This window comes from Myotis myotis, unplaced genomic scaffold (assembly GCF_014108235.1).
Source record: "Myotis myotis isolate mMyoMyo1 unplaced genomic scaffold, mMyoMyo1.p scaffold_m19_p_9, whole genome shotgun sequence".
Lineage (NCBI taxonomy): Eukaryota > Metazoa > Chordata > Mammalia > Chiroptera > Vespertilionidae > Myotis > Myotis myotis.
In genome coordinates, this window is record NW_023416401.1 from 41,809,124 (window position 1) to 41,833,586 (window position 24,463).

At 43.2% G+C, this 24,463-nt stretch overlaps 1 protein-coding gene across 7 annotated transcripts in view; it reads right to left on the bottom strand.

The window, feature by feature from the left end:
- ZNF236 (zinc finger protein 236) overlaps positions 1-24,463 on the bottom strand; it is an 86,669-nt gene that overhangs the window by 20,831 nt on the left and 41,375 nt on the right. For all 7 annotated transcript variants that reach the window (XM_036321783.1, XM_036321782.1, XM_036321784.1 and 4 more), the window contains 11 exons: positions 19,884-20,025; positions 19,025-19,285; positions 15,673-15,926; positions 14,862-14,957; positions 14,211-14,362; positions 12,632-12,735; positions 7,473-7,624; positions 5,464-5,679; positions 2,512-2,794; positions 1,821-1,924; positions 6-371 (listed from right to left, as the gene is read on the bottom strand). In XM_036321783.1, coding sequence (XP_036177676.1) covers positions 6-371; positions 1,821-1,924; positions 2,512-2,794; positions 5,464-5,679; positions 7,473-7,624; positions 12,632-12,735; positions 14,211-14,362; positions 14,862-14,957; positions 15,673-15,926; positions 19,025-19,285; positions 19,884-20,025 — 2,130 coding nt within the window. The remainder of the gene's footprint in view (positions 1-5; positions 372-1,820; positions 1,925-2,511; positions 2,795-5,463; positions 5,680-7,472; positions 7,625-12,631; positions 12,736-14,210; positions 14,363-14,861; positions 14,958-15,672; positions 15,927-19,024; positions 19,286-19,883; positions 20,026-24,463) is intronic.

A 24,463-nucleotide genomic window follows, 5' to 3' on the forward strand; every position in this document is an offset into this window, starting at 1 on the left:
CATACCTGACACAGAGCCAGGGAGGACGGCCTGGCTCACTAGTCCTGGCTGAAGCAGGTTTGGATCAAACTGGCCAGTCAGAACCGAGTTGTTCATGATCAGCAAATTTGGGTCAGCAGAGCCCGGGCTCAGCAGGCTGGCGGGCTGCAGCCCCTCGGGCGCACTGCGTGGTGTGGACTTCCTGGCTTTCTTGGGGTCAGGCTTATAATGAAACTGCATGTGAGTCTTCCTCCGGCCAGACGTGCGGAAGCGCAGCTCACAGTGTGGACACTTGAAGGGCTTGGCTCCAGTGTGCAAGCGCATGTGGACCTTCAGACTCCCCTTGGTAGAGAAGGCATTACTGCAGACGTGGCAGCTGAAGAGCTTCTGACCTGTGAAGGGTCGAAAGTCAGCGTCACATCCATGGCAGGGTGGGTGGCGTGAGTGTGGAGCCTGTTACCCAGGGTTTAAAAGGGAGCAGAGTCCCTCCTCCTGAGAGCGACAATAGCCCAGCTCTCACCACCACCACCTCTGACTCTGCAAAGGGCATGCTGATGGCTCAGCTCTTTATTTTCTTTCTTGAAAAGGGGGCACCCAAGAGCCAGCACAGGTAGAGGCCACCCAGGAGTGTGAACGCTGGGCTTGTAGAGCCCCGGGTCTAGCACCATGTGCCCACTGTGTCCAGAGTGTCATGAAGATCTCGCAGGCACCTGAGGGCCCTATCATGAACATCAAGTTGCCCAGGAGAGTCCCAGGAGCAGAAATGTCATGGTCTTGCTCCCCCAGAAACGGACAGGCCGGGATGCAGACCAGGACAAGAGAGGCCCTGACATTTTTCAGAGACACTGCTTTCCTTCCCAAGTGCACAGAGCGGACTGGAAACCCCAGCGTGCGCAGTCACCATGAATGTCACCACACCTGCCCTGAGCAGTCAGCGGGCTGCTACACCTAGTGAGGCAAGAACAGGTGGGGTGCTCCCCTTGAACCTCAGCAGTTCACAGAGCCTCCAAGAGGGTCAAACACCCAGAACCTAACAAAACAGAAAAACTGTCCACAGTAGAGGCATGTCAGTAGGTTCAAGTATCTATTTACTTAGTTCCAAATATTAACCCATCAGAAAAGGATCATGGGGCTTCATAGAAACTTGTGAAACTCCACTGTGCTCTTTTGGTTAATTCTGCTTATAACCAAAAATTAAGACTATAAATTACCTCAACAGTCATCATCCTACAAATCATAATAACAACCCTAACATTTACTGAGAGTCACTTAACTCCTAATTTTACACATGAGGACCTGGAGGCTGAGACCAGTGGCTCAGAAGCGGAGGCCAAGGTCCAAGGCAGGTGGAGGTCGGCACCTGCCTCCCCACCACTCGGACACACTGTGGAATCAGAACTCAAAGGCTCCGCACAGCTTAATTAACCTCAGTCCCTCAAGTCAGATAAAGGAGAGAAAGTGGCTGTGGAAACTGTACATTAATTTTTTTCTTTTATAAGATCTGTCCCCCACATAAAAAGAATTACTACCATATAACTATAATCAGATGCCAAATTCCAGTTTTTACAAAACCTCAATAAACCAAATCTCTTTGGCATTTAAGTCTGATTGAGAATACAAGATAACTGACAACTGGATATTGGAGACCTCGTCCCTTTTCCTTAGTGTTTTGTAGATTACTTTTCCCACATCAGGAATGAAAAATCCTTTATATCTATTTATCATGGTTCCTGGTTTTTATGCTTCCCATAATTTGGAAGTATTTATGTGTGCACAATACAAAGGAGAAAACAAAACACAAGACGCCACTGTCGGGCACCAGCGATGCAGCCCACTCTTACCTGTGTGAGTCTTCACGTGGCAATCCAGGGTGGACTTCACAGTGAAGCTCTTCCCACACTCATCACATCTGTATGGCTTTTCTCCCGTGTGGATTCGAACATGTCTAGCCAGGAAGCATGGGCAATTCAGTGTTTTTCCTTTTTATGTGATACACAATTCAAGCAAACTTCATGATTTTAAATTTGTAACTATCCATATAAATAAAAATTATGTGGACTAGGTACCAAATACATTTAGCCAAACAAAACCTTTAAGTTTCACTCTCTGCAAAAAAACACCATAAACAAATCCAAAAGACAACATGAAACCTGAAAGGCCAATAAAATTAGGGCTCACTGTCCTGAAAACAAGAGCTCTCGCAGACCAGCAGTGTGGGGGCTGGCAGTACCTGCTACAGGCTGCACCAGGTCCTCTTCAATGAATCACTAAGCTCCAATTAGAACTTCACTACTACCACAGTCTATTACATAGAAATAAGTAAAAGCAATCTACAGAGCAAACACATTTCTAATTAACATTCTGCATGAGCTTAAAAGGAAGCCTCAAAATCTACAGCAGCTTGAAGTGGAGACTCAGGAAACCTGTCATTGTGCCTTTAGTGGCACCAGGCTTAGAAACGGCCTCCCTGACTGCAGTGACAATGGCCAGAGGGACACAGAGCATGAAGCCCACCCACAAGGCCATGCCTACCTGACAAGGTCGCTGGGCTTCTTAAAGCTCTTGGGACAGTAGGAGCAGCAGTTGGCGAACCTGGGCTCAGCCTCCAGCTCGGCCTGCCGGTCCTTCATCTCGCTGATGCGGTCCTTCTCGGCAGCCGACTGCACCAGCACCTGCTCTGACACTGTGGCGCTTTCCTGGGGCTGGATTTTGGCTAACTGCGCTGTCTCCTCCTCTGTAAAAGTGATGACCTCAGGACGAACCTTTCTAGATGCGTTTCTTTCAGAATTTTCTTCCTCTTCCTCCATACATATATCTAAACGAAGTACAGGCAAAGGGTCAAATCCCAATGAAAAATGTGTTTCCATAAAACAAGTATATTAGACTAAACGAGTATGTGTGGTTAAATTACTAATTTACTAGTTACTACTCAGTGGAGCTACATTTGAGATTCAAAGAGATTGTTCCCATCACTATTGTACTGAGAAACTAAAGCACATTCACCAGAAAGGAAGTCTGAGAAGGATGCGCCTTGGGGGAGGATCCACGACATCAGAAGGATACTATGCCTAAAGGTTCATTTCTTACCGGCAGCTGCCAGCCCAGCAGAGAGCTGAGCCTGTCAGTGTCCACACCAGCCATGGGTATTCATAAATATAGTCACCCATTTGTTAACATGGACAGGAAATTAATTATCATCAAATAAAGAAAAGCAGCAGCCTATAAAAGGCCCAGTCAATAAACTGGCAAACAGCCCCCAATTACTGAAAGGAAAATATGTCTTTAAATATATATGTGTGTATGTATTCTCTCAATGACTATAAGGACATATTCACCCTGATTAAAAACAAGAATAATCCGCTATGAAAATGTACAGAAGGAAGATAAGTCTGTCTGTGAGCAGGTCACTAGTGCATAGATGGCTAAAATTTTTGAAAAAAGTTCAACAGAAACACTAGCTAGCAAAGTGGACAGTGGCTAAAACCAAATGAGTGAATTTAAAAAATAACTGGGTGATTTCTCTTAGAATATAGGGACCAAAGATGAGAAGATGGGAGAAATGGGTGGGGGAGGAAGGAAATGAAGGGAAGAAAGGGTTGGGGAGAGGGAGAGAAGGAGAGTCCTGGGAGACAGCCATTTTTAGTAGGAATTCCAGAAAAAGAAAATATAATGAATTCAAATTCTACATTCTCAAACAAACTTGGAAAGAGCTGGGGGCAGCAGGTCCCAGATGGAGGCCCCATCAACACTGATAAAGAAATATGGATAATTGTATTAAAAATTTTAAAGTAACCCAGAACAAAACCAACATAACAAAAAGCCATTAAGTAACAAGGGGCAGTGAAATATAACACAATAAACAGAAGATATAAAATAAGACAGCATTGTTAGGCCAGATAGGCTTACTATCAGGCAACAGCAAGGAATTAAATCTCTATTACAAGGTTTGGTTAAAAAAAAATAATAATAATTTAACAGGTGACTTCTTTTCTGTTGACAAGGGATTTCATGTAAGGTCTTTTTGTCACTGATCCAAAGTAGGAAAACACCAAGACCTAAGGGGAGCATCACACAGTGTGTGGTGAAGCCGTAACAAGCCCCCACATCGGTCCTCACAGCACTGACTTAACGGCATTAGATGCCTTGTTGATTGATGGGCAGGAGCACACATGTTAGACTTAGAGATTATTGTCACTGGCTGCAAAGTAGGGGGTTCTAGAAATAATATATGGATGGCTTATATTTTTTTCAATTCACTGAAAGGAAAACAGTTACTATTTTCTTTCTTTTTATTTCACTAAATCACAATGACAATAAAAAAAAAAAGAGCTAAAGATTCCACCAGGTACTATCAGATTAACAAGCTGGAGCTCTCTGACTAAACATAACAGGTCAGACACATCCACACTGAGAAGCAGCTACTGGAGAGCTAGAAGAACAGCTGCTCTGTAGTGGAGTTGGGTTTGCTACCTGAGGAAGGTAAAGTACATTTAAAGACGTATTCCCCCAAGTAGAAGAAAAAGCTCCATGGAAATCAGTCCAGCAGAGCAGATGGGAGTAAGCAATTGGGGAGGGACCATACAATCTCGTTGAGTACACGCCAAACACACACCCTGTCTCGGCAGGTTCGTTCCACATATATGAATGTGTGATACACAGTGCTGCCACACCAGAGGGGACACCCTGTGACATGTGTTCAAACTAACATATCTCAACCTGTATATGGACTAACATCGGTTAAAAATACTAAAATGCTGTGTACTGGCATTCTGTGTCAAAATATACAATGTGTACATTCTTGACACTGTAATTTTACTTGTGGAATTTGATCAAAATAATTCAACTGATAAGCCCAAAAAATACAAGCACAAAACAATACTGTTGGAATTACATACTACTTGTAGTTACTGGGAAAATCAGCTTGTCTAACATTTAGCAGGCTCATGTACAAAGTGAGATAAGTCCCACAAACCATAGTTCTCATGTCAATTCAATGAGACCGTGAACGTGGGGAGCACAGGTCCCTGAACGCTCTTACTATTACAGTGAGGTGGAGTGAAGCTCCACGTATGTCTACAGGAGAGGACAGAACAAAGCATGATGGGATCCGTGTAGCTGCTTGAACTGATGAGACCTGTGTTTAACAGTATCAAATACATCCAGGATACACACCAGGGGAGGGAAGATTGAGTGGGCCACAACCTTACACGGGGCACTGTGGCAGACCCCTACTGGCTAGGAAATTAAGATCTCCGTCTGTACGTGTGTCCACGTGGAAGGGAGACTACACATCCTGGAGGCTGATTGACTGGTCTGTGGTGACTAGTGAGAGAACTTCTCTTCGGGCCTCTCTGAATCTGTGCTCCACAGAGCACATACTGCTTCATAATCAGAAAAAAATTAATTTTATTTGTGACTTGTGCGTTAACTTATCACTACATTAGCATCTGGCTAATAAGCCTTAAATCAACAAATGGACAATACCTCCTCCTCCCTCGGGCTCTCCAGGCGCTGATGTGGCAGAGGGGCCTGCCTGGTGCCTCCGCATGTGCTTTTTGCAGTGGACTGTGGTCCGGAAGCTCTGCTCACAGAATGGACACTTGTAAGGCTTCAAGCTCATGTGTGTCGCCATGTGCCTGGTGAGGCTGCCGTTGGTCGTGAACGAAGCATTGCAAACACTGCAGCTGAACGCCTTCACTCCTGTGACATCGGGAATGAGGAAAAACACGTATTTTGTTACCTTAGAATCGTAAGTAGTCAAGGCCAACAGAGAGATGCTCACTAAGTCAAAGACTGGTCATTAGCTACGGTCGCCTGTTTTCAGGAGCTGGACACTGTCTGAGAACATGGACACTGACAGCACCTTCCGAGACTCCCAGTGAAATCAAAGCTCCAAGAGCTTTTCTCTCTCTGCCCCTTGGTCTTTCACATTTGAACCAGCAATGTGTTTGTGGGATCCACTCCAGAAATTTTCAAATCCATCTTTTTTCACATCCTACAGCAAGAGATAGAGTGGGCCCCGAGGAAGAGCCTACACACCTCTACACAGCTTCACTCTCACACAAGTCTGAACAAGAAGGCCACTCTCCTGATGACACGGAAGCAAGCCAAAAAGGGCACTTCCCTCTGACCTGTCTTTTCTTCACAGAGGGGCCACCCCGACTTCCTAAACCCACAGGATCAAGGCACATGGCTTCTACTGCAACGGCTCTGCTGCCTCCTGAGAGGGCCTTCAGAGCTCCAGTGACCTGCTCTCACCATTAAAGCCACTGCCTACCCACCAACCTATGGGCCAGCCTGCAAAACCTTTCCTTGTTTCATTGTATGTTTTTAAGCAGTGCACCGCTATCCTATATAATAAAACCCTAATATGCAAATCGACCAAACGGCAGAATTGGTTGATATGACACGCACTGATCACCAGGGAACAGATGCTCAACGCAGGAGCTGCCCCCTGGTGGTCAGTGCTCTCTGATAGCCAGTGTCCCATGGCCGGCCAACCTCCTGCAGTCTCTACCGCTGGCCAGCCAGAGCCAATCAGCCCCAATTGGGACTAGGTGAGATGGCCCCCATTGGTCCTGATCGCTGGCCAGGCCGAGGGACCCGACCCATGCATGAACTCATGCACCGGGCCTCTAGTTTTCAAATAAAACCTTATACAGACTATATGTCAATATTAAACAGATATGTTATTAATATCTTAAATGTATTAAGGAGATAAAAGTGATAGATTTAACTGAAGATCATATACCTGACAGTCTATTAAAAAATTCTTACATCTGAATAAGAGTATAATCTAATTTTAAAATGGCATAGGATTAGAATACACATTTCTCAATATGCACATGAAAAGAAGCTCAACATCATTAACCATTAGAGAAATGTGAATCTAAGCCACAATCAGATCCCAGTTCCCACTTCTCAGGATGGTCCTAATAAAAGACAGACACTGAGCTATGATGAGAAGTGAAACTGAAACCCTTCTCCAGTGCTGGAGGACCAATGAATGAGTTTGGTGAACTCAAAGATGTAAACAGCATTGTCATAGGGCCAAGGATTCCACTCCTAAACAGAGAAATAAAAACTGATATCCACACGAAAATCTACATGCAGATGTGCACAGCCCAAATGTAAACACCTCAAGTGTTGCTGAGTGGAGAAACAGAATGTGGGCTCTAACCACACAGTGGAAAACCACTGGGCATCAGAGGAATGAAGCCCTGACACCCATGCTATGTGGATGAGCCGTGAACATGCACTGAGAGAGAGAAGCCACTGACAAAGGCCACAGGTTGTAGGATTCCAGTTCCATAAAACGTCCAGAAGGGAAACTACAGAGACAGAAAGCAGGTGGCGGTTGCGTCGAGCTGAGGCAAGGAGGGGTACAAAGTTTGTTTTGGGTGTGATGAAACTGTCACAGAAGTGGATACTGGCAGTGGTGCACAACTCCATGAACACATAGAGAACCATACAATCCCAGGGCAGGCAATGACCTGTGTGTGTCTTCTCGTGGGACTTGAGGACCCCGGAGGAGACGAAGCCGCGGCCACAGAGCTTGCATTTGTAAGGTTTCTCCCCCGTGTGTGAGCGCACATGCTGCTTCAGGTGGCTGGATTTCTTAAAGCCCTTGTGGCAATACTCGCATCTGTAACACAAAGGAAGGCACAGGCTCTGTGAACTCACAGCACAAGTGAGATGTTACCTCTGGGATGAAAACAAGCACGAGGTCCACCCCAATCGAACTGTGGTCAGAAACTAGGGGATCTCCAACACATGACACTATATAATATTAGCAGTAACAATTCTGCTCAAAGTATTTGTAGGGTTAAACATACTCAGTAAATCCTACAGGGATTCCCTAGCAGGTATAGTATTTTACTATAGTCTTTCTTTAGAGAACAAAGAAATCTACTATATGTTGTTTTCTTTACTAAGTCATGAGACACTGGAAGCTTCCTTTGCTTAAGAGTCAATCATTCCTGCCCTAGCCTGTTTGGCTTGGTGGATAGAGCGCCGGCCTGCGGACTGAAGGATCCCAGGTTGGATTCTGGTCAAGGGCACATGCCTGGGTTGCAGGCTCAATCCCCAGTGGGGGGCATGTAGGAGGCAGCCGATCAATGATTCTCTCTCATCATTGATATTTCTCTCTCTCTCCCTCTTCCTTCCTCTCTGAAATCAATAAAAATATTAAAAAAAAAAAAAAAAAAGTCAATCATTCCTGAGTTAGACACATGGAAAAGTCAATTCATAAAACACTTTACAAACCAGATTTTATTGGAGCTATTTTGAATATATATATATATATATATATATATATATATATACACACACACATATATATACACACACACACACACACACACAGTATTATGCTTCCCCTCAGTTGCTATGGGATATATTTAAATTGCTTTAAGAATGAAAATTATTATACATTTCAAAATTTCTATTCATATATTATTAAAAACTAAAAAAAAAAAAAAAGACTTAGAAAGCTCATTCCGTTATAATCCCCCACTTTTCCCATTTCCTAGTTTCAGTCTATAGTAGGAAGTCAGTGAATCCCTCTGCCTGAGACCAGGAACCTGCACAGCCAGAGCTCACTTTCCTCTAGTGTCCAACAGAGTCTAAAGGCTGACCGACTGTGAACATGTTTTGAAATTTCACTCTAATATGTGGGTGCAGTTCCATGGGATTCCTATTAAATTACTATATAGAAAAGCAAGCCAACAGTATCACTGCTGATTTCTGAAAGTTAATTCTGCAAAAGAGATGGAGGTGGATTCTGGTCCACGTGTCAATAGAAGAAAACAATCTATTGAGAATTGAGTTGCACTAAACCAGGTGGTATTTGCTCAGAAAAGTTCTCCAATGAGGAAAGCAAATTTTTCAAAACAGTCACATCTATTCATTAAAATCAACCACCACAGCAAAGCGATCCTGGCAGGGCCGAGAAGAAATGGCCTGTTGGAGACAAGTCTGAGGCAGGACTTTCATGATCCGGCCACAACCCGGCCCCAGCACACACGCCTCACCTCCGGCCACTCTTCCACACTGAATGGGATCCCTCTCTGCCTGTGAAATGCCATTTCCTCTCTCCCCAGGGACTACACCTGCCTGCTATGCTGACAACAAAGTTATTCTTCCAAACTGTCCAACAACCTAAAACACAGGAGCCAACAGTGATCATGTGACATGCTGAGTTCCCAGGTGCAGGACCCACAGAAAAGGCTCTTGTGAAGTGAGAGTCTGCCCAGCAATCACATCTTCAGGAAACTTCACTATCATCTACATCTGTCATACTTATGGGACAAAAAGTAATCCTATACTAATAAAAGACAAACATGCAAATTGACCATACTTTCGCTATGCTTTAAGCCACACCCACCAGCCAATCAGAACGACTATATGCAAATTACCCCAACCAAGATGGCGGCTGGCAGCCACGGAGCTGGAGCGAGCAGGAGGCTTGCTTGCTCCAGTGATGGAGGAAGCCAAGGTTCCTCGCCTGCTGCGGCCCAATTCTGAGCTCCACTGAAAGTAACAAAGTTTCCATTATAGAAGGTAAATAAACCCCAGATACCTGCTTTCAGCCAGCCGTGGCCACGGAACTGGAGCAAGCAGGAGCCGGCTCTGAGCTCCACTGAAAGCAACAAAGTTACAATTATAGAAGGTAAACAAACCCCAGATACCTGCTTTCAGCCAGCCGTGGCCACGGAACTGGAGCGAGCAGGAGCCGGCTCTGAGCTCCACTGAAAGCAACAAAGTTACAATTATAGAAGGTAAACAAACCCCAGATACCTGCTTTCAGCCAGCCGTGACCACGTGACCACGGAGCTGGAGCCAGCAGGAGTGGGTTTCCCCTGGTGATGGAGGAAGCCAAGCTTTCTGCAGGCCTCTGCTAAAGGCAACAAATTTTCAATTATAGAAGGTAAATAAATCCCAGAATAAAAAAAAAAAAAAGGAGAGGCTGGGAGCTTCCATCGCCAGGGTGCTTGGCCAGCCTGAAAATGGCCCTCAGCCACTCACCCAGACTGGCCAGGTGCCCCAGTGGGGACCCCCAACCCTAAAGGGAGTGTGGCCAGCCTGCAAACAGCCATCAGCCCCTCACCCACACTGGCCAAACCTCCATGGGGTGAGGGTCCCCACGGGGCAGGGAGAGAAGGGACTTGAACAGCCTGAAAACAGCCATCAGCGCCTCACCCAGGCTGTCCAGGCACCCCAGCGGGACCCCCACCCTGATCCAGGACACCTTTCAGGGCAAACCAGCCGGCCCCCACCCGTGCACCAGGCCTCTATCCTATATAATAAAAGGGTCATATGCAAACTGACTCTAACAGCAGAACAACTGGGAATGACTGGTCACTATGACACAAACTGACCACCGGGGGCAGACGCTCAACGCAGGAGCTGCCCCCTGGTGGTCAGTGCGCTCCCACAGGGGGAGTGCCGCTCAGCCACAAGCCCTGAGTCAGGCTCACTGCTGGCAAGTGCAGCGGCGGTGGCAGGAGCCTCTCCCATGGATATCTGACACCCCCCTGAGGGCTCCTGGACTGTGAGAGGGTGCAGGCTGGGCTGAGAGATTCCACCCTCCTCCCCTCCCCCAGTGCATGAATTTTGTGCACGGGGTCTCTAGTAATATGATAAAAGAAGTACACAATTAACATTCTAGGCTCCATGTTCTCAATGTCTTGGGGGATATACCTCTGACCCTGTGAGAACCCAATAGCTGGCCATCCTCACCACGCTCATCCGAAGTGCAGCATCCAAGGGTGCAATATTTGAGCCCTTTCTCTTTTTGATGGACATGCACTGTGGCTTTAAACATTAGTCTCCACCCTGATAACTCCAAAATGTGTCCTTCCAGCCCAGACCTCGCACCTTAATTCCAATCTGGTATTAGAAACTGCCCTGGTGAGGTTATTCCTTGAATATCAATCCTAATGACACTCAATCAAGTCCTGGTGTTGACACCCAAGCCCATTCACCTGAGGGTCTTCCCCTTCCAGGGATGGTAATTCCATCAGTCTAGTTGCTCAGATCAACCTAGTGGCCACCCCTAACTCTTATTTCTCCCATATCTTTACCTATCATAAATTCTGGAGGTTATGCCTTCTAAATGGATCCAGAATCACACACTCCCCTTGACAGCAACAATCACTCCTCAGTCAGCTATGTGGACAGACGGCTCTCAGCACCTGCCCTGTGTGTCGTTCCAGGCCCTGTGTACTTCCTTTCATTTGGCTGCTGCATCCAGACCTTGGCCCTGTCACTTACCAGCTGCACCTCCTTTCATTCAGCTTTTTATCTATTAGCATGTCGACTCCAAGAGGACTGAGGGCTTCTCCTGTTTTGCTCACTAATCCAGCCCTAGTGCTTGGCACCTAACAGGTTCTTAATAAAGGCTGAATGAAGGGTGCAAAGCTAGACGTGCAGGATTGCCCAGGCGATGTCACGGAGGGTTCATGGCCAAACATTAGACTATCTCACTTAAAATGCCAATGCAAAACCCCAAATTAAACATTACCAAACAAGTACTTATTGACTAAATAAAAGTGTGAATGAAACATTAAGAGCATCACAGACCCTCAAAGCTAATCTATGTGTCCCCCTAAGAGGGCACAGACTCCAGATTCCAAACTCCTGCTCTGATATATTTTTGAATTTGCAAATTCATGAAGACCTCAGGATGACACACTTCTGAAAGTACAGACTCTAACGCATAAGAACACCAGTTCAGAGCACTTGCGATCTTGTACAAGAAACAAATCCTATGAAAATAAAACAAAGGACTTCCTTGGCCTCCCAAAAAGTATAAGCTTCATAATAACAGCAAAACTAACCCATTTTCAAAGCTTGAATTAAGACTACTCATTTGTGGTAAGGTAACTCCCATCTTTTTTAAGAGTAAATAATGAGACATATACTTTTCTTAAATGGCTCTGAAAAAAATTATAAACTTTAAAAGTATTTTAAGCAAATAATATTATTAAAATATTAGAAGCTCAAGACAGTCTCTATAAAGACAATACACTTTCTTATTACATACATACTCATGTTTAACTGTATAAAAACACATGTATTTTATTCACTGTCCTAGCCTGAGCTGAGGCATAAACCTTGTCTGTTTTTCTCACCAGGTATTCGGAGCATCCACAGCAGTATGTGATTCCTTGAGATTGCTCAGCACACACTGCTGGGTGGATGGTGAGCGGGTGGATGGAAGGAGGGAGAATGAGCAAATGAATGGATTTTTAAAAACTGTCTTTATAATCATATTGTACCTGGCACGCAGGTTGTTTTATATAGATCACAGGAGAGCCTTGGGCAGAAAGGCACAATATAAATTTAAGTTATTTCTGCAAACACAGTAATGGCTTATAGTGGTGACAGGAAGATACAGCTGAGCAGAAATGTACAGGCCAGGGAGAGGCTACTACATCCAGACTGTGGCCCTGACACTTACCAGCTGTAGAAATTTTAGCAAGCAAATGTCTTTGTCCCTGATGCTTTATTTGTAAAATGGGGATGATAATGGAACCTATCTCCAGAGGTGTTAAGAGAGTTAAACTGCAGAGCCCTTGGACTGGTGAAGCAGTTGCACTCAGCAGCTGCTGCAGGCGGTATTAGTTGGCCATCGAGCAGGTGTGTATACCTGTAGGAGCGCCGGCTCTGGTCCTCACTGTCCTCCAGGAATTGGCGGCGTGGCGGCGGCAGGTCGAGCTCCTCTTGGGATGGCTCTTGAATCAAAGGAGCCGTCTGAAATTTAACAGAAGTATAAAGCAGGCTCTCTGAATATCTATGAATAAATGCAAAACAACTAACAACCAAGAAAATGAACATTCATAAATGTGGAGTTAAAAGGGAGAAACTCCAAATAGTTCACTGCAGTCACTGGGCCAGATTAATAATAGAAACCACTTACACCAATTTTATAAAACACTTATTTTATTTACTCCCCATTAACCTATTTTAATACAAAGTTTAATCAAGCACAAAAAGAGTTCTTAATAAGAGATCACCCTTCATCTACTCTACTCTGACAGTGACTTAAAGGCCTACTTTCTGAAAATATTAAATCTCCTGGATCATCACAAAATCACGGGAGAAAGAGAACAGAATACTACAGGGGCAGCCATGTGCCTACGGAGAGCACTCCCACCAACCCAAGCCCACAGCGGCAGCGAGGCTACCAGAAGAAGCTTTTAAATAGTGAGAATATTGATTGGACAATCGTTTTTACAACTACTGAAAATTTTCCAAAATGGAAAAATCAAAACCAAAACTAATGTCTTCAAGTTAACTAAGAGATAAAGTTTTTAAGATTATGCATTCAAATATTTATTTTTCATATGTCAATACTCATTATATTTTCATTCTAACATGTTTAAGAATGCACACGTAAAAATGTTTGGTTTTGTGACTAAAGTAATAATATTCTTCAGATGTTATTATACAGCACTCCACTGGCCAGCCTGACGTTTAACTGAAAAGGTAAAGCCACATCAAGCTAAGGAAATCTTTTAGTAAAATTAAAGTTTTAAGGAAAAAGAAAGCCCTATATACTAAACATGTAAGTTTTCACAGCTAACACAATAATCTTAATTATAAACAGTTAATATGCCCTCTTAAGTAGGCGAATCCTAAATACTTACACTGAAGAATAAAAGGATGTGCTCACAATTCACCATAGCTAAGATCTGGAAACAGCCTAAGTGCCCATCAGTAGATGAATGGATTAGAAAACTGTGGTACATCTACACGATGGAATACTATGCTGCTCTAAAAAGGAAGGAACTCTTACCATTTGCAACGTCATGGATGGAACTGGAGAGCATTATGCTAAGTGAAATAAGCCAGTCAATGAAGGAAAAATACCACATGATCTCACTCATTCATGGATAATAGAGACCATTATAAACTTTCGAACAATAATAGATACAGAGGCAGAGCTGCCTCAAACAGATTGTCAAACTGCAGCAGGAAGGCCGGGGAGGGTTGCGGGGCAGAAGGTAGGGGGGTAAGAGATCAACTAAAGGACTTGTATGCATGCATATAAGCATAACCAGTGGACATAAGACATTGGCGGATAGGGGAGGCTAGGGGACTGTCTAGGGCGGGGGGATAAAATGGACACCTATGTAATACCCTTTGTAATACTTTAAGCAATAAAAAAATAAATAAATAAAAGGATGTGCTCAATAAGGACAAGTGTCCCTGCCATAAATACTCACCACGTTCATAGGATCGGAGCTGGGAACTGGAAGTAGGTTCTGCTCATGGAAAGTTGTGGACAGGGCCTGAGACTCCAGCGTACTAGAATCCTGCAACTGCTGCACAGGTGGAAACTGAGTCTGCTGATTGTATGTATCCGTTACTGTAAAATCTAAAATAAATTAGAGAACGAGTTCTACAAAAATTATGAGTTACACAAAAAAAGGCACACAAAAAAAGTTAGTTTTATAACGAAAGATGTTTATAGGAATGTTGCTATTTCTGAGTTGCAATCAAGTGAAAGTTCTTACCAGGATTCTCTAGAATCATCTGTGAACAGGCGGGAGGCTGTGCTCAGCACACGCCTTGCAGTGCAGAGGCCCACAAGCCCGCCGCCAACACCCAGTTACCCCTAAGTCTCCATTTCTACTCAGCCCCTTTTTCCTGGCTATATACTGCACATAAAATGGTTGTTAAAGTCGCTTTCCAGAAAATGTGAGTGTGCCACAAAAGAGCGAGCGCGCGCACACACACACACACACACACACACACACACACACACGTCATGCAAAAAACTCTCTGGTTTAAAACCACTGATATCAGAGGGCCTTAGAAGAAACACCAGGTTGTGAGCACAACGCATGACAACCCCACTTGAAGCCAGCACTTACCCTGTGATAAGCCAGCCGGTTCGAAGGACTGCTGCGGAGGAGCCTGCTCTTCAAACTGGTCCATGTGCCCTGGTAGCTGCGGAGCCACAAACCTGTCTGGGAACAAGAACACAAAAAGAAGTGCAAGTTATTTCCAGCCTACCAATCTGAACACTTTCACCTGTGCTTCAGAGCACTTCACAGCACCCGGACATTCAGACAGTCTTCTGTGAAGTTCTAAACGCAGCCAGCCAGCAACTGCTTAAAACCTTTGTGGATGTGCATTCTTCCAGGAAACAGAAAGGATACAAACTACAAAATCCTGCTCAAAGATTAAATATATTTTGGGACATCTACAAAACAGTAAATTGGCCAGCGGACTAGCCTGCTAACAGGCCTGTACGAGAGAGAAGCCTGAGCCAGATACAATCTACAGTGGCACTAAGCTCACTGTCCACAGTCGCGCTGACATTTTCGTAGTGAGACTCTGTTGACGGAGGAAGCAACATGTTGTTTTGGAGCGTGAGTTCCTTGCAGACCAGTGACAAACTGTTTGCAGACCTGCAGTAGCCTGGGATGGCAATGTACCAGAATAGCAATGATTTAACAGATGGATACTTACTGGAAATGAAACATTTTGCAACATACTAAGGGATCTGGTAGGTTACAGGAAAGACAGGTATCAAAAAGTCCTGTCTCACATCAAACTCTCACACACAGACACACCACACTCTATGACCTGGTCAGAGATGGAGACACCATAGCACCTGAGTGAGAATGAGGGCTAAGGCACTACACGATGGTTCTAGAAGTCAAACCCTGACATGTGTACCTTCATCTGCCTCCAGAGGCGGCTCTGCCAATTGCTGGCCCAGCCCCGTGTCTTCTGCACCTACGACATGCTGAGGCTCCAGGTCGAGCATGGCATCAGGGTTTGCAGTGACGGCGTCCACAGGTGGCTGCAGCTCGTCGCTCTGGACCTCCACCTGCATCTGAGTGGTCACGTGCACACCCTGCTGGTCCACGGCACTGCCGTCCAGCGAGGCGGCTTCTTGGTGCTGCTGTAGCTGCTGAGCAAGCTCATAGCTTCAAAAAACCAACCATGAGCAGCAAGTTAGATGCTGAAGCAGGGACAGGTAGAGAGGCTCAGGAGAAATCTGTGCTTTATTAAATCATAAAATTACTACTACTACTACGTAATAACTGAATTAAGTTACATCTTTACTTTAAATGTTTTCATTTTGAAGTCACAATGGTAATCCAGGTAAAAATTAAATACTGTTATGATTCTGAAGAATAATCAATCACGCTGCCTCGGTGCCTTCGACAGGTATGGGGACACAGAGGCAGCAAACTGAGAGTGAAGGGCAACATCCCAGAATTTTTAAGTGAATAAAAAATTTAAAAACCTGCCACATGTTTCAAAGTAAAACTCTCCCAACACAAATTCTAGTGAGTTAAAGTTTCAGAAAAAGAATTGTACAAAATGAGACAGCACCTTTACAGACTGATTTTAATATTATAAACACTTTGGTGTATGGATAGGAACCAAGTCCTATGACCTGTTGTCTCATAGCCGGGCCACAGACATCTTTGTGACCAATGACCCGATGCTTCACAGAGCAGACCAGGAGGCATGCGGCCACTCTGCTATTTTGCAAAATCATTACACAGGTTAATACTGTGATTTTACTATACAAAAATATATCAAGTATATTTTCATCAACGTCAACAATTTCGCTGTCAAAGAGAAAATTAAGCAATAAATTCAGGTGAATAAATCAAAGAACTTAAAAAACAACTGAAACAATTACCTGCTAAACAGGCTACACATGATCTCAGACAAGAGTGACCTGTCTGCTAAGACATCATTATCAGACCCATAAAGAGCTGCTCCCTATGTTCCATTCCAGAATTTTAGGCACCTGCCAACTCAAATTCCATTCGTAGCTCCAAACAAAACCTTTTCACTTCATGATATCAAAAATCATCACTTCTTGCCCTGACCGGTTGCTTAGTGGTTAGAGCATCGGCGCTGGGACTGAAGGGTTGTAGGTTCAATTCCGGGCCAAGGGCACGTACCTTGTTTGCAGGTTTGATCCCTGGCTCCAGTCAGGGCATGAGCGGAAGGCAACCAATTGATGAGTCTCTCTCACATCCATGTTTCTCCCTCTCCTCTTCCTTCTCCTCTCCTCTCCTTTCCATTTTCTCTAAAAAAAATCAATGGAAAAAATATCCTCAAGTGAGGATTAAAAAAAAAAAAATTATCACCTCTCAATGACTTTTGCTGAGGAAGGGGAACAAGAACATAATAAAAAATAGCGAGGACTTGGGGCCTAGTTGTCACACAGACCATAATAGTGACTGCACAGTGACATCATGGTGTATCGTGTCTTCTCCACAGGCCCCTAGGCAAGGAGATGGTACTGCCAGTTTTCTGTTTGTTGGCTTGGGATTTTTTCATGGCTCTTACTACAGGAACCTTTTAGACCTGTTTTCAGTGTTACAGTGCTTTAGGAATCACCACACTTCCCACAAGGGCTGAAACACTGCAGCTGCTCTGCTCACTGGCAGGTTTGAAGTGCACACACTCCCCGAGAGAAATGCCATCCCTGCAAGGGTAGACCTGCCAGTCTTTAGACTGTCCACCTTAGCCACACACCCATCTCCTAAAGTCACTGTGGAATCCTGAGAAGCAGTGGCCAATGTGACATTCCACCTAACAGCGGTGACCCAGCCAAAATGCTGACCTATTTCCCAGGAACTTTGTTGCTGGCCATTGAGTCCACACCTAAGGGCCTTACCGTGCTATCACCACCACCACAAAGAGTGCATTACAAAGGCTGTTTTCCTGACAGAGGGAAATACTCTTCACCACGCACGGAGCACGATGGTGCCCACGCTCCACGCCTCTGAGCAGGACGGTATCAGGCTTCTGGCTGCCATGAGCAGAGCACAGTGGCTTGAGCACCCTGAACCTAGGAAACCCCAGGTCCTGAATGCCTAGGAAGCATGTAATTTCTTCCCTAAAAGCAATAAAGTATAACTGGATATGTAACAGCAAGCTTCCTCTAGACCAGAGGTGGGAAACCTTTTTTCTGCCAAAGGCCATTTGGGTATTTATAACATCATCCGCTTAATATAATTCACTCAATATAAATTTATGTTGCTATAAAAAAAGCTCTTAGATTTATTGAATTTCGAGTCCTGCCTGTGGTTGCCTTGGTAGGGCCAGACCAAATGATTTCTCGGGCCTGGACATCCCAACCCCTGCTCTAGACTGACACCACCAATGTCATATTCCCCAGATGGTCTCCAGAAGCAGTTAAACTTCTGGGGTAAGGAATCACCTGTGACACTCAAGAAGGTCAATTCTGTCAGGTGTGCTGAGGTAGCCAGGTGGGTGACACCAGATAACTTGTCACAGCTAACTTACTCTAACACTGGGGGTTGGTATTGTAGGTGATGTCTGAGCAGAGACCCCTGGGTTAAAATACTGTCTAAAAGTAAATGTTCTAAGGGCAGAAGGGTTAGTATTCTGCTATGATAGGCCTGGTAATTCTTACTTTCAAAGTCTCCTTGGATGTTGCCTTACCAAGGCTTTCCATTACAAACAGAATTCTGTGGCTTCACAGAAATACCTACTGAACAAGCTCCAGATACCACCAGAAAAGCAGGTCAGCCAGAGTTGGCTGGATCACTCCATTCAGAAATGAAAGAGCCCGCTCATCAAGTAAAAATGTATGTCTACTTTAATGATGGATTTATATGGTGGCTAAAATGTGTATTCTTTTAAATAACAACACAGACTAAGAACCATTCCATACACTGATGATATACCTAGAATCATAGGGTGGACCACTGTTGTCTTTTTGAAATCTTCACTACCTAATTAATTACACTAGACATAGTCTAGCATTACATCTTGTTACTATCGGTTTTAACAGAGAAGTTACAGAATATTTAGCCCAATATGAAGTACCTCAGGATTATATTAGATATTAAAATTAAAAATGCCTGTGGTTCTCAATAAATCCTTAGACACTAACATTAGTTTTTTAGCCAATACACCTCAGACTAGAAGTAATAACACAGGAGTCAAAGACAACTATTTCTCAAGAACACTCTTCAGCACGAAAAGGAATTATAAGGGCTATTGGAGTGACCGTCAGAACTGTACCTACCGATGGGTTTTCATGTGCTTTTTGCAGTTCAGGGAGGTCTTAAAGGTCTTCTGGCAATAGGGACACATGTAGGGCCGTAGGTCATTGTGGATGCCCATGTGCCGCCGCAAGCTGCCGCCAGTGGTGAAAGCTCCGTTACAGATCAGACACTTGAATGACTTCAGTCCCGTGTGTGTTCGGACGTGTGCTTTGAGCACTCCTGCAGAAACAAAGCCTCTTCCACACTGAGAGCATTTAAACGGCTTCTCACCTGTGTGCGATCTAAAACAAATAAGTATGTTAATGAATGAGTGAACTCCTGATACTTTCAAATGCTTTGTAACTCAGACCGCACTCTTGCACAGAGTCTCATTAAGCAGCAGACATCGCTCTCCCTTCCACCAGCAAAAACACCCGAGATGCAGCCTCAATTATGTGCAATTGAGACAAACTGGAGCCCCAGGCTTCTCTGGGCTCTATGCTTTTCTCATGACTTCTGTTCTCCCTTGGTGAAGTTTCTACTTTCCTTTCATTATTGCTAGCACCAAAAATCAACCTAAACTCTGATATACCTGAAAAAATGTGAAAGAGCATAATTCTAATGAAACAAAGCAAATACTTCTTCAACATGTCCTAGAAATTGCAAATACTTAAATATAATAGGAGTGTAAATAAAATTCAGTGGCAATTTCCGGCTAAAATATTTTGTCAAGATACTAAGGAATAAAAATATAAATTACCAATAAATATTTAGGGTCAAATGTGACACTTGAAATTCCAAAGGCTAACATAGCCATCCACCTTTCATATTTCTACCAGTCACCAGACCACCAGATCACTGTCATTATCCCAGATTCCATTTTCTAATGTGCAACCTTACCTGATGTGCTGCTTAAGGTGGCAAGATTTTTTATATGCACGATGACAGTAAAAACACTTGTATGGTCTATCTGCTTCATTTACAAAATTATTATTAAAATAGCTTTGAAAAAACTGGTTTCTTGGAATGGGCTGGATAAGACCTACAAACCAAAAGAAAATCAGGAGTAATTCAGTGCTACTAAGAAAGGTAAATGTCAAAAGCATCTGTTTTACCCAGAAGATGAACATTCTGAGGAGTTAAAAGTATAGATTCCAATATGGCAACTAAATGCTTTTTTCACTGTGTTAGGAACTGGCTATTTAAAAAATACCAATGGGGAAATACTCATAAAGTTATTATAAAATACACAGTTTTTCAACAGAAAGAATACCTATATCGTCAGTTAGTTCCTTTGGTTCTACAGCCAATTTTAACAGATATCTACAATTACTTTCTGTATGATCATTTGTTGGCATGAAATTTACATAAGGTCATCCAAAATTGAGGTTAATTGGAATTTAAATCCCTTATTTGCTCAGTAGTATAAAGACTGTACACTAGGTCCTATAATAAATGCAAAACAGAAATGATACTAACATGACCTTTTATTCTGAAAAAGTCAGCATTTTTCACAGACATTTCATTAAAATTAATAACTGAAGAACGTAAGTTATTCAGGTTTTACATGGATAGAGGCTTCCCATGGCTGACCATGAACTACTGGGTCCTGATCAAGCCCCTGAGCTATTGAGGCACTTCAGGAGGAACACACACCTGAACTTGAGTGACTGCAGTTTACAGGAGCAATAAGAAGAGTGACCTGTGAACCCACCATGGCTCTCACCGCCCCCCACGACAGGCAGCCCTCTGCCATGACCCCAGTTGGCCCAAAGTCTCCCATCAGCTGTACCACCCACTCCCACGAGATGACTGTTAATGGGTAATGTCCCTGACCTCCCCACCAGCCACTATGAGAGCTCAATTCTTTCCCTAAAACCAACTTTCTCCTCCCGCAGGCTTTAGGCCATCCTTGGTGTAGCTCAGTGGTTCTTAACCTTGGCTGCACATTAGAATCACCTGGGAATCTTTTTAATATCCTGATTTCTGGGGCTCATTCTCTGGAAATTCTGTTTCTTTGTTACTAACGTTGTGGCCTCACCCCATAACAAAGAAACAGAATTTCCGGAGGATGAGGCCCAGAAATCAGGATTTTAAAAAGATTCCCAGGTGATTCTAATGTGCAGCCAAGGTTGAGAACCACTGGTGTAGCTCCTTCAGACACAGACAGGCAGTAGCACTGTCAGCCCTGACATCTCACCTTCATTGAAACAACCTGCTCAGAGTCTTACCTGGAGAGTGCAAACTGGCAATCCACACCCAGCCTCAAGCTCAGCACCCTCACAAGACCCACAGGTGTCCCTCCTCTCTGTGGTACCCCCACACTGGTGCAGGATCCCCCTCCAGCTACCTACCTCTGCAGCACAAACCCCACCTGGCCCCCACTGCTCTCCTAATTCTTTCCCTTTTGGCTTCTGGAACCAGTGTATTCCATCATAAACAACCTCACAAAATGTCTGATTCATAATTTCTTTTCCACAGTACAATGTCTCTGGTCACATGCTTCTCTTGAGGCTCTCAGTCTCATTCCTAAGGACCCATTCTTTGAAGCTAAGGAGGCCTGGCCCTGAGGGGTGGCCGTCTCTGTCTCCCAATTATCTTCCCTTCCTTCCCCACAGGCCTGCACTACACCAGCCAAATCCCTTCACATCCAATTCCTTCCACAACTGCAAATTCTTGGGCTCTTCTGAAATAATTCAGAAGATCATACAAAGAAAAACAAAAGAGCTTGACAGGAACACCTCAGAGAAAACCGTAAATGAACAGCTTAGTGCACAGTTGAACAAAAGGGTTTGTTACCTACAAACACAAGTGGGATCAACCACACATGCTGCTCTGTAATTAATTACTTGTTCATTAACATCTGTTCAAGTCATTGCATATGACAGCCTCCTCCTCATCCTCTAGGTGTCTGCAAGGAATCCCACTGCACCGATATGCTCAGGACATCACATGCAGTACTGCTGGATGTTTTCATCACCTCTAACTATGCACAGTCATGATGGATGATAACCTAGTATGTACAACTGTGATCTCATGTTCCCCCAGACATGGACTCTCTGGACTGGTGCCCAGGCACAAGAAGATTCAAAGCCCTTTGCAAGGGGCAAGGGGGTTCCCTACTTTGAATTATTAAAGAAAGTAAAATAATAGGCCTCAGTTTTTAGATGCTTTGTTTTTCACCTCTAATAATTTTACAAACACTAAGTTCTGTTAAAAAGTTAGGATAATGATAAGGTCTCAATTTTTGAAGAAAAAAATTAAGGGTGAATTAAACATACATAAAAGTCCTAAGGTGTTGGTTATAATATGTCATTTCTACTAGACTATCCATCAGTCCTTTAATATGGTTTTGGGTTTTTTTTTAAAGGAAATTGCTAATCTCAAAGAAAGGCATGAATAAATTTCACTTAATATATTCCAAAAATAAACTAAAAGTATCCTTAAAATGTCCTATAATCCCTTCCATAGTAACAGAAGAAACAGCTTCATCTTATTATGATGCTTGAGGAAAATACAACTTAGTCTTACAGTTGTGTTCATATATTGCAAATAGTAAGAGAATATAAATATTGCAAAATGACAAACATAAGTATATATGATTAAAAACACATACAATAAATTTGATACACTAGGTTAGACAAATGTGTTAAAGAAAAGCAAGATACATGTACTAAAACCAATAAGATTAAAACACAAATATAAACTTGGAAGATCAAGGCTTAAAACAATAGATAACCAAAGCCCGGCTCACTTCAAAGAAAAGATATTTCAAACATCTATGCTATGTAAAATATTACACTTAAACACACACACAAAATAATCATACAGAGAGAAAAATGGTGATTTAAAAAAATAGACATATCCTAAATGTATATAATTTGAAAATCCATAAACAGCTACATTTAAGAGCCATGCTTTTAAATGATAGATTCTGGCAAAAAGTTTGTCCGAGCCCACTCTAACTATGTCAAGATGACTTTGGAGTAAAAATTTGAATGGATAGGAAAACAGGCAGTCTGTGGACCTTAATCTGAAAAAAAAAAAAAAAAATGAAGTCCCCTCCTCTGTGAAAATGAAGTCCTCTCCTCTGTGAGATCTGTCTTCTCAGGTCACTTTCAATTGCCAGCTACTGGTCAGAATTTTATGATCACCCAACTCCAATACTTCCTCAATCTGCACGTTTTACTTAAAATTTCATTCTTAAATTAGAAAAAAGAACATTGAGAAGGAATCGGGCAGCATGTCTAGAGCCCTAAAGTGCAGTAAATTAAAGGCTGCTACAGACTACTGGTGCTAGACAGCATGACACAGGACTGTGAAAAGCCAGGTGCACTCTCCAAACTCCTATGCCGAGGGTGGTGCTAATGGATGTGGGAGGCTTGAGTTTCACTCAACACAGGCCTAGCCTAGACCCAGAACACCTAGGAACCAGCTCTGCCCTGAGCACAAGCTGGTCATATACTCATTAGTATCGCTACAACTCTCTCTAGGACCCAGTGTTTACATCGGTAGATAGAGAGAAGTTTTGGAAAGACTGTTTTTAAGTTCCCATGCAGCTGTAAAAGTTATTTCTAATGCATTATAATACTTTCCAAAGTGACAGTTTCAATGTAAAAATACTGTGTTTTAAGTAACTAGACTGAACTGGGACATCTCATTTCCCAATTTAGTCAAATAATTGAAACTAAACTATGCTAAAATCCTCTCTGACGTGTTTTTATCAAATGTCTCCCAAAGTTTATTAGTCACATCTATTAGATACTAGCCCCCAAAGAGCCCAGAGTCTGAGAGAAGAGACAGACGCATAACAAAGAAGGTAAGCATGAAAAGAAGTATTTATGACATTTTACAGTGTGAAGCTATCTGTATAAATCATTTCCTTTTTGAATTCCGCTTCCACTAATTTGGTATAAAATGCAGGTATCTGTGAAGCCAACGAGTAAAATATGTGCCATTTTTAACTTTGGAAAAAGTCTGGAGAATCAGAACTCTAGTTCACTCAATTTAAGGATTTATAAACTTAAAGTTAAGAAACCCATAGGTTTTTAACTTGATTCATGGCCACCTGAAAAAAATGGCAATATGAGGATAACCTTCAAGCATGAAGGATAATTCTAGGGCCATTAAATAAATGTTTAATCTGTCCGGACTTTTCAGGAATAACACAAACCACTGAGAACCTACAGACTGTGGTGAAAATTAAATACATATTCAGTAAAATTGGTCTGTTTTTTTTTTGTGAGCTAATAAAACCAGACAAGGATATCAAAGTATTCTAACTACCATGGGAGTGCTGATCCGTTTTTATGCTCTAAGCAATCAAATCCCCTAAGAATTATAGTTCCTCAGAAGCTCAAAGATTAAAGCAGCCCAAATAAATAATCCATTACACACCAGGTAAAAATTCTAAGATAAAAACATCAAAATACAAAGTGCACTTCACATAATGACCACCTACCCTTTTTAGAAAATATATT